Genomic DNA, 10,894 nt, shown 5'->3' with positions numbered 1-10,894 from the left:
TTCACTCCACATAAAATGTAATAAATAAATCATATAATACAAAAACCAACTATTCACGGTTCAACTTTTAACTATTTAAATTTTCAGCTTTTTCCTTTTAAACATATTTAAAGTGTAACAACATTAAACACTGCAAACCACAACACAATTAAATATAAATTAAAAATATGAAAACAAAAAGAAGATGCACATTCTCTGTCATATGGGCCTGCATGAATAAACTTTCTGAATCCTTTATCATCCGCAACTGAAAATAGTTGTGGATGATTACTATACCTTTCTAATGTGACGTTGTTGTCCCTGCTCTCTTTCTCTGTCTCTCCCTTGGTAGTTACCTAGCATGTGTAACTACCGCGCCTCCCCCCTTCTTCCCAGCGCAAAGCACAAGGCTCACGAGTGGAGTGAAGCTGAAAAAAGTGTGTGAGAGAGAGGGTGAGAGAAAGAAAAAAAAACATGGCTCCCAATAAGGAGCCGGCTCGCGTCGTTCACGTCAAAGAGTCGGCTCTAAGAGCCATTTCGTTCGCGACCGACACATCACTAGACACAAGCGTTGAAGCCTCGATACAGTCACATCACTACTTCTGTGCAGTAAAAATGAAATAAATGTCCGCATCCACGCTACAGACTGCGGCACGATTTCAGTTGATCGTAGCCAGAGTGCAAGAACTGACAGGCAGGCAGACCAACGACTCCAAGCACCTGGACTTCAGTAGTGATCTTGATAGCTGTACACGTACATCCACACCAGCAGGTGGCAGTAATGCAGCAGTTCGTTGCTGAAGTCTGTGTTTGAAAAGTTTTCTTATGGCAAATAAGACCGGAAATGGGCTCAGCATGCCGGTGTGCTCGCGCAGTTCGGCATGGGTGCTCGCTACATTCAGCAAGAGTCTGTTCGCGCTGTCTCTCGGAAAGGCAGCGCTTAGCCGGCCAGGAAGTCCGCTGTTAGCACCAGCCGCAGGTCAGGCATCAACAAGAGGCAGCATGACAGCCACGGGCATGTCCCGGAGAATGGTGTGGGTGGACCTGGAGGTGAGTCACGTCGTGGGAACTGTGGTTATTGCTACAAGGCACTAAACGCTTTACTTAGCCTTTGAATGTAACGGTAAGCTGTGGAACTAGATGGCGCATATAGCGCTGGATGCTGGAATAGTTGTGTGAAGTGTCCAACGAGCTGTAGGCAGTCCACGCAGGAACATGGCACGCGGGTGTGCAGACTTGAGCTGCTGTTCTCAATCTGTCTGTGCTGTTTATAATGACGACTACGTGTGTGTGTGTGTGTGTGTGTGTGTGTGTGTAGATGACAGGGCTGGACGTTGAAAAGGACCAAATCATTGAAATGGCCTGCCTTATTACAGATTCTAACCTGAACATCCTGGCCGAGGTAATGTGAACGTGAACACTGGAGCCTCTGCTCGTCTCTCTGTCACACAAGTTCAAGGCAGCTGTTGTTTTTCTCCAGGGGCCAAACGTGATCATTAAGCAGCCCGACGAGCTACTGGAAGGGATGTCAGAGTGGTGTAAAGAGCATCACGGAAAGGTAAGCCGGCGTTTGTTCAGGGGCTCGTACCAGTAAAGCAGAAATACAGATTGTTTTTCTACACGTCTGTCAAAAGTCTGTGCTGGAAAGCACCTCTGCAAGAAAACAAACTAATCTAGAATGCTAATGGGAACATGCAGCTCCTTACAACCACGGCCTTTAACCATAGCGTGAGCACGAATGTTCCCGGCTCCTACACTCTTATGAGTCTCTGAATCAGTCTCTTCTTATTCATCGTAGAGATTGTGCAGACATATGTTCTTTCTGCTGGTTGCACTGTGCCATTTGAATGCTCCCTGAGTCAAAAACACTGATACTAAATATAATATATATTAATTAATATATATTAATATATAAATCAAATTGAATTGAAGCTTTAACGTTAGTGTTTTGGTTGCTGCCGTGGTGGTCGTTCTGGAGTGACCCAGTGCAGATGAAAGGGCGGCGTGTGGTATTATGGGCTGTTACTCAAGCGTTCTTAGGAACTTATTGTGTTCAATACACAAAAACCTTTACTGGCTAATTAGTGTCAATTAATAAAATCTAAAATGTTCACTCACCTAAACTTAAATGAAGGTTCTGGTTAGTGTAGCAAATCAAGTTTAATACTTGTCACATTACTGAAGTCATTTTTATGTTCCAGTTTCTCACAGGCTCATAGGTAACTGTACAGGTGAGACCTGCCGTTTGCCTGTAGGACAAATTCAGAACACGAAGGCTCTGCTTGAGATTCCAACTCTTAAACTTGCTTTGGTATTGTTTCACTGAAATTCTTGAGATTCAAAGAGATGTTGATGTGAATGAAGGTGGCCATCATTAGGCTGACAACGTAACACGAACCCATTAAAAACATTAACCTCTTACCTAAGGGTGGTCCTTAAGTTGACATAAGGTAAGTGGTGACCAGTGTACTGTGGGACGTGTCGTATCTCCCACAGTACACCAGACACTAGGGGTGCAACGATACACAAAATTCACGGTTCGGTTCGGTTTGATACTTTGGTGTCACGGTTCGATATTTTTTCGATACAAAAAAATGTTCATGCCTTTTTAATTTGTCATTTATTAAAATTATAAATATATATTTTAACTCAAAAGTACAGTTTTTAAATTTAACCCTAACCCTTGTGCGTGTTTTTTATTTTGACAGCGAATGCGCACCTGCGGACCACTTATGTGCAGCCCTGGTTATTTAGCTCGTCATATTGCAGCCACAGAAATTATTTTGTCCATGAAACCATAAAGCTGCACTTTCTTTTTGCCTTATAGTCTGATTTGTCATAACTTCTCCGTTTTGTGGTAAGCTTTTCTTTGGCTGTCACTTCTTCACCCTGACCTGTCTTATTTGGCTCAGCAGAACTAAAATATATATCCTGCTGCTTTTACACACGCACTCACATAAGCTCAGCGATTCTCTGCGATCAACCTCTCACATGTTTAAGTAGAGCTGGGCGATAGAACGATAACGATATGTATCGCGATATAACTTTTACTCGATAGAGAAATTAAGCTATCGCGATAGACCTCGCCGCTCTTGTCCTCAAAAAAAAAAAAAAAAAAAAAAAAGGTCAGCCAATCCAAATTAAGTAGCGCAGAGCCGAACCAATCACAGCCGCAGCGTCACGTCGCGTGACTTGTTACGTACAGCACAAGTGCCAAGCCGCACGTGTGTTTGTTTGGGAAGCAGCCAGCGGGTAATGGAGGAAATGAGTGTGCCGACTAGAAAAATCAACCGAGCGTGACCGAAGAGAAAACAGATGATGGTTCCAACGCCGGAGAGATTGTCGAACGGAAGAGCCATAGAAGTTCCGTAGTGTGAAGGTATTTCGGCTATTTCAAGTCTGACAAAAAACAGAGTAGCGTGCACTGTAAATTGTGCCGAAAGCAAGTCTGGAAATACAATAAACTGGTGCATGCGTCACACTGTGCGCCACGTTATTGTTTCGGTGAAATGAATTTCTACAATACTGTTAATTCTACTCTCTGCAGTGTTTAAATGCTTACATATACACACAGTTACTGTCCCTCCACACATACGACTCGGTTCTGCTTCTATGCCCCAGCTTTGTTTACTTTTTCCCACCCAGGCTTCTAGACTTCTGATTGGCCAATATTTCTGCACGGTTAGGAATCTAGCGCCACCTGCTGCTTTGGCATGTTCATAGCAGCGTTTTCCTTCATTTCTGCCTTTATGTGTGGACGAGATTATTTTTTAAAACGAAAACGGAAAATCTCCGTTTTCAAAAATACCCGTGTACGTGTGGACGTAGCCTCAGTCTCTGACTGGAAGCGCTAATTCGTCATTCGGCTTTTGTCAGACTGAAGTAACTGTTAAAACTGTTTGAAAAGCTCAGCTATACAACAAGGAGAGATTGAGAATTTCCTTTTAGTTCTCAGTTTATTTGATATTGACAAAAGTTAGTCAGTTTTGTCTGTTCTTCTGTAAAACAAACTAAGATTTATTTTTAGAATTAATATTTTGTTTCTAAGTGGAATTGACAATTTAGTCTGTTTCGTTTGTTCTATTTTGAAACTTAAACGCTTTAGCGGCTGCCTTTTGTGTAGTTTGCAATATTTGCCTTTATTTATCTGAAAAAGTCTCATGTTCCTTAAGTACATCTACCCTGTTGAACTTATTATGGGAAATAAATATTTAAATAAAAACAAGCTGCTGATTATTTCACATTTTACTTGTGAGCAACGGCACATTTAAATCTTACAAATATAGTTATTTGGCTTATATCGTGATAGATATCGTTATCGCCTGAAATGAAAAAACATATCGTGATATGAAAAAATCTCATATCGCCCAGCTCTATGTTTAAGCTGCGGGAGATTTCACTTGTCATGTTTGCATAGTAAGCTAACGATTAATAAGACGATGTCAGAGGAATTGGTGCACAAATTATCATCACTCACAGATCAGTGCTGTCGCTCTCTATACACAGTTCGCACGATTGCAAAGTGAAAGCAAAAAAACAAGCGCAAATTCAAACGCGACTTCAATATGTCACATATTGACAGTGGCTCACCGATGCCAATGACATAATTACCCAGCTACATTTCTGAAAGAATGCAAAAGCATTGACATATATTTTTCCTACAATAGCCCGACGGGCAGGGAAGAGATAGATTTTGGTAGCCCGACTGGAAAAAATCGCTAGCCCCAGGACGTTGGGCTAGCGATTTTGCAAGCCCTGTATCTGATTGAGGAATCACTCATCTTTGGAAAAGAGAGTTTATTACAGAGAAATGTCTCTTTCCAAAATAAAAGCTATACTATCCGCTTCTTCTGGGCTATATTCTCAGCAGCATAAGGAGAATCATGTGCTAACAGCTGTCTAAATGACTCGGCTAAAGTTAGTAGCATGCTTGTTGTTTTTGTCTTTGCACTAGGATGATGTCGGCGTAAATGTGCAGTCATATTCGTTGTGTTCCCACTAGTGCTTTCAGGTTAATCTCGTTGAAATGACCTTAACGCTACAACACGGCAAATCTCCGTTAACGAGCTACCGCCGATCGCCCTGTGCATGGGGCTAGACGGCCAACACGTTAACGAGCTAACTGCGCTAACACACTAGTTCCCACCCATGTAATTGAGCATTGCATGGCACATCCAACATACTCTTTTACCTTAGTCCATGACGCGCTTACCTTCAGGGTCATACGTCACATGAAAACCAAAATAGTTCCAAACGCCAGATCTGAATGAGGGTGGGGGAGGTGCCCTGCGCTCTTCCTTCTGTCTATGCTGTCTGTGTGGAGCGCTCAGTGGATCTGCGCTCGACAGTGCAGCCTAGGCGGAGTAGTCGAACGCAGATTCACTGAGCGCTCCACACAGACAGCATCGTCAGAAGGAAAGTTGATAAAATAAATTACAAATGTTGTATTGTTCGATACATATGCGTACCGAACCGAAAGCACTGTATCGAACGGTTCAATATCGATACGAATATCGTTGCACCCCTACCAGACACATTGTCATTTCAAAAATAACCTTTTTCCCCAATCGTGTGTTTAAGTCTGACGCCATTAGCTGTGTCCTGGTCCAAACTCTGTTTCAGGTCCCAAAGTCAAACAACACTGCAGCATCACTGAGAGTTGCAAACTGTCTAAATTCTTTCATCTGTAATAAAATGATCAGCGTTGCTGCTTTACCAGGTGTAACAATGAAGTTTAACATCCAAGCATCCATGTAAACAGAATTTATTACATTTAAGTTAGAAGTTAGCAGGAAGTTAGCTCGCTAGCTTCCATCTAAACATAATATAGCATGTTTTGACAGAGAGACTTCTGAAAAAATTCAAACGTACAGCTCTGCTGTCACTTCCAACATAAATGAAAACAGAAAACTAAACAGCAGTGACGTTTGTAGGGTTACTGAAGTTGGGCTAGCTGGTATATAATGATGTGCTACGTGATCGCTAGCGACACACCTATGTTAGCATAAACACAGTGAAGCTGGAGGATGAAAGCTAACTTTTTTCTACTCGATAAAAGTTAACGTGAAGGTTCCTGATGGTTAGAGACAAATGCAGTCGCATGGCAGGATGCTGTAAACGGACCAAACTTCAGTCAGGAGAACAACTGAGATAATCCATCCACAATATGAGGTTAGTCATTCATATACTGCTGCATGGGCTGCAGTTACATCGTAAGGGTTTAAAAACTGAGAGGCCGGCAGTGATCATGGACTGTTTTTAGGGGCTTGTTCAGATTAAACAGAACAAGATACAAAACATTAAAACATGTTAAAAACACAACAGCCTTAATAAACACAGAGTTGTTTGGACTGAAGCAGGGTTCATACGTCATCACTTAAGGACCAGGTTACTAGTGTATGAAATTTACTATCATTCAGGTGACAAAGTCCACATGCTTAACTCCAAGGTTTGACGTATCCAGACCCAAAACAAAATCTTCTGATCCTCTGTAGCTCTTAAAATGAGATAAATGCAGCTTTGCACAAGAGCATGACATGTGACACCATGTCAGACTAACGTTAAACCAGAATGTAGACAGTGTGTGAAGTCTCCCTTTGCTGCTTCAGTAGAGGTTAAGTAGCACCAGGTGCTGCTAATCAATGGACTGATTAATCAGAAGTTTTGACAATTTGCTGGTCTGGACATCAGCAATGATCTTACAGAAACAGTTGGTGCGACCCGTCAAATCATTTAAAGTTCATCATTTTACAGTGAGAAAGATTCAGGGAGGTGCAGACAGTTACCAATCTTCCCAGAAGTTAATGTTATTGTAACCTCAGGTTGTGCAACACTGAGAGAAAACCCAGACACAGCAGTTCAGATTTTAGTATTTGTGCTCACGCCTGCTTTTCCTTTCCACTTTACTGTTGTCTTGTTTGAACGATGAGGCGTGTTTTAAAGTGAAGTAACAAAGTCTGTTGGTGTAATTGTGTCTTAGTCAGGACTGACCCAGGCTGTACGGGACAGTAAAATCACCCTGGAACAAGCAGAGTATGAGTTCCTGTCCTTCGTCAGACAGCACACACCACCTGGACAATGTCCCCTCGCTGGTAAACTCTTTCTGTTCATGTCCTCAGAACCAAGACCTGGGCACAAAGTTATGATTCTGCATGTCTGTCTGTGGTACTGTGTGGGTGGCTGGATTATGCCTAGCATCTCTGTAATGACTCTCCGGTGAAGCTACAGGAGCTCGAGGAGAGCCAATCGTCAGCTTAGCTTTCCTAATTTTCCGAGGTTTCCATTTGGGTTGCTGTGATTACTCTAATTAGATCGGGGTGGGGAACTCCAGGCCTCGAGCACCTGCAGGTTTTAGATCTCACCCTGGATCAAATGTTCATCACCAGGCCTCTGGAGAACTTGAAGACATGTCGAGGAGGTCATTTAGCCATTTAACCTGCAGGACACCGGCCCTGGAGGCCTGGAGCTCCCCACCCTGTGTTGGATAATGCACAGTGAGCTCATGAAAGTGATTAACATGCTGAGTGTGAAAGGACTGAGTCAGGTGTCAGTGTAGGTGATCTGTTTCTTCTGCTTCACCCTCCTCATACTGGACTCAAAGCTCAGACTATCCTGTAGATCAGGGCTGCCCAATCCCAGTCCTCGAGAGCTACTATCCTGCAGCTTTTAGATGCATCCCTACTCCAACACAGCTGAATCAAATGGTTTGATTACCTCTTCAGCATGCCATCATGTTTGGCAAAGGCCTGATAACAAGCCATTCATTTGATTCGGGTGTGTGGGAACAAGGGTGCATCTAAAAGCTGCAGGACGATAGCTCTCGAGGACCGGGATTGGGCACCCCTGCTGTAGATCATGTGTGTAACAGCAGCACATGTGCTGGTGTCAGTGATTGGATTGAGGAGTCATGCTTGTGATTGGTTGTTCTACAGGTAACTCTGTGCATGCAGATAAGAGGTTCCTGGACAAGTATATGCCACAGTTCATGTACCACCTTCACTACAGAATCATCGACGTGAGCACCATCAAGGAGCTTAGCAGGCAGGTGACTTTAGGAGATGTAAACTGTGAGAGTTGTTGCAGCCAGGCCGCTTTGCATGAGCTGACCTCAGAATAATCTGGCATCTTCATGTGGAGAGCCACTGTTAAACACTGTTGGTCACAGGGAGTGTGGGTGGGGGGGACTACACCCATAAACATGAATGTATATTATGTCTAATTTCCATTTCCTAATCAAACCCTTTATAGAAATGAATGGCCACAGATTCATGGCTCAGGTATTTTAGAGTTTACAGTGTTTGCCAGAGACAAGCTGCACTCACTCACTTGGTTTCTCACTTTGATGTGAACTAAAGTTGTGAGAACCGTTTACTGGAGTTAATGCACCGCTGCACATCATAGCAAAGAAAAGGTTGCATGGCATTTTCATCTGCATGCTGCCCATACATGAAAATCATAAATGTATCAGTACGATTGACTTTCTTTCTACAAACACTTTCAGACGCTGGTTTCCAGAAGAATACAAAATGGTGCCTCACAAGAAAGCAACACACAGGTAAATAAAAAGAAAGCTGCATCAACATATATATGAAACGGCTGATGAGCTTCAGTTTTATTTATACAGCATCAAAACCTAACAACAGTCGCCTCAAGGTGCTTTAGATTGTAAGGTAGGCCCTACAGTAATACAGAGAACCCCAACAATCAGAAAACAGTTGACCTCGGGAAGGAAAAACTCCTTTTTAACAGGAAGAAACCTTCAGCAGAACCTCCGGTTGGGGGCGAGGCGACGAAGACAGGATAAAGACATGCTGTGGGAAGAGAGCCAGAGATTAATAACAAGTGTGATTCAGTGCAGAGAGGTCTGTTAACACATAGTGAAGAAGAAGAAACACCCAGTGCATCATGGGAATCCCCCGGCAGCCTACACCTATTGCAGCATAACTAAGGGAGGATTCAGGGTCACCTGGTCCAGCCCTAACTATATGCTTTAGCAAAAAGGAAAGTTTGAAGCCTAATCTTGAAAGTAGAGATAGTGTCTGTCTCCCGAATCCAAACTGGAAGCTGGTTCCACAGAAGAGGGGCCTGAAAACTGAAGGCTCTGCCTCCCATTCTACTTTTAAATACTCTAGGAACAACAAGTAGGCCTGCAGTGTCAAAGCATGACCTCTCTATAAGAGAGTGAAGATTGCACCTGATTATTGAAGATCTTGGATGAGATGTTGAACAGAATAGTGTACAGCCAACCTTTCTCTTCCTCAGGGTGATAAGGCCTCGAGGCCCTGCAGGACACCGGGCCTCGAGGCCTGGAGTTGAACCCCCCTGGTGTAAAGCTAGTTACACAGATGCTGTATTGGGTTTAGCTTGGTCCTGCTGAAATATGGAAATATGAAAAAAGACATTGTGGGAGCGTATGCTGCTCTAAAACCTGTACAGTGAGGGGAAAAGTATGTGATCCCCTGTTAAGGTTGCACACTTCCTGAACTCAGCAGTCAAACAAAGAAACAAAGCACAGAGGACTTTCACATTTCTACCACAGGTGCATCTGTGAGGAGGGTGAGGGGTACCACTGGTGTTCATTCTTAATGAGGACAATAAAGACACGTCCTCATAAGGACAGAGATTCATATTGCTGTGTGGTAATTATGAAATGCATCTTGGGCCATAGTGATGAAGGAACATGGACATAATGAAACTTGTAGTGAAACAAAGTTTCTATGGGGAAGCAACCTCGTGCGTTACTTGTAGAAAAGTGTGGAGTATTGCACAGTCCAAAAATGTAAAAGGCCTCCACAGCCTAATCTTCAGACTTTGCTGTTCATATTGCTTTTTTAGACATGAAGCTGACATTCTGATAGGTTAATGGAAAGTTCATGTTTTTTTAAATCTTCCACCATAAATATAAGTTTAAACAAACACGCAGCCTGAGCTCAGGGCGTGGAGCTGAGCTTTTAGGTGAGAGCCACCTTTGCAGAATCTTGTTTTAATCCTGGAACGAAGTGTGCATGTGGAGGCGAATGTAGAAATATCCACGATGGTGAAGTTAAAATGGAGCTTTTCTTCTTTAGAGCGTTGGAGGACATCCGGGAGAGCATCAAGGAGCTGCAGTACTACAGAGCCAACATCTTCAAAGCATCAGAGAAGAATTGCACGATTGTTGAAAATGGAGGCAGCAGTATGAGTTAGCACATAGAATGAGAATATAGTCTTCAGTGTTATTATTGTATTGCCATCGGTTTTTGTTTGTGCACTTGCGAATGCTCAATAATCCTTTGTTAGAATATTGTTAGTGGTAAATTTAAAGGTTTCATTGAAAGAAGCAAGCAGCAGTTGGTTTTTTGTTTTTCTTTTCAGGAGAAATCCTTTTGTCCAGGTTCATGATAGTGATCTTTGGTAGATTGGATTTTTGTGTTGATTGAGACAGTGTCTGATGCAATTTTCAATTGTTCTTGTTTTGAAAGTGAAACCAAATAAACCTGGTTGTGCCTGTGGAAAAACTTCTTGTTTCCTTACTGTCATGTACCACATGATGCAGGAAATGGGAGCAACTATAACAGAAAATACCCAAATATTTGTTTATCCATTTCAAGTTCTTTATTTTCAATGTGCTGTGGTGTAGATAACTGGAAATGCAGTGCAATGACATGTTGGAATATTTAACATCTAAGTGAAGCGACGGACGTGAATGTTCCAAACTCAAACGTCTTCATACTGTTACATTTCTAACAGTACAGTAGTTTTATTTTCTGATCATATGTTTGGAGCCTTTATTGGACAGTGGCAGCAAAGGGCCACTCTGGGTCAGATTCAAATCCAGCCCATGTAGCATGTGGTCTGCTTACTGAGCTAAACTGGCACCCATATAGCAGGTTTGAAAAGTTGTCATTGCTGACTGGTGACATGGGTTCAACATAAA

General features: G+C 42.6%; 1 protein-coding gene across 1 annotated transcript; it reads left to right on the top strand.

Moving 5' to 3' along the window:
• Positions 1 to 583: 583 nt before the first annotated feature.
• rexo2 (RNA exonuclease 2) lies at positions 584 to 10,475 on the top strand. Its single transcript, XM_086307649.1, has 7 exons — positions 584 to 1,029; positions 1,298 to 1,381; positions 1,460 to 1,537; positions 6,959 to 7,070; positions 7,911 to 8,019; positions 8,480 to 8,533; positions 10,047 to 10,475. The coding sequence occupies exons 1-7, from the start codon at positions 805 to 807 to the stop codon at positions 10,162 to 10,164; spliced, it is 780 nt and encodes a 259-aa protein (XP_086163775.1). The 5' UTR covers positions 584 to 804; the 3' UTR covers positions 10,165 to 10,475.
• Positions 10,476 to 10,894: the final 419 nt, after the last annotated feature.

This window comes from Aulonocara sp. 'chitande type north' Nkhata Bay, linkage group LG10 (assembly GCF_057382095.1).
Source record: "Aulonocara sp. 'chitande type north' Nkhata Bay isolate Kocher_YH1m ecotype deep benthic linkage group LG10, A_spYH_male_GT1.1, whole genome shotgun sequence".
NCBI classification, from domain to species: Eukaryota; Metazoa; Chordata; class Actinopteri; order Cichliformes; family Cichlidae; genus Aulonocara; species Aulonocara sp. 'chitande type north' Nkhata Bay.
This window is presented reverse-complemented; position numbering and strand designations above follow the sequence as displayed.

What these genes read in the sequence shown, in the direction of transcription:
- rexo2 (XM_086307649.1), top strand. Translation starts at nt 805, where the DNA reads ATGGCAAATAAGACCGGAAATGGGCTCAGCATGCCGGTGTGCTCGCGC. An exon ending in ACCTGAACATCCTGGCCGAG is followed by an intron (nt 1,382 to 1,459) that starts GTAATGTGAACG and finishes GTTTTTCTCCAG; the next exon opens with GGGCCAAACGTGATCATTAA. An exon ending in TGGACAATGTCCCCTCGCTG is followed by an intron (nt 7,071 to 7,910) that starts GTAAACTCTTTC and finishes GTTGTTCTACAG; the next exon opens with GTAACTCTGTGCATGCAGAT.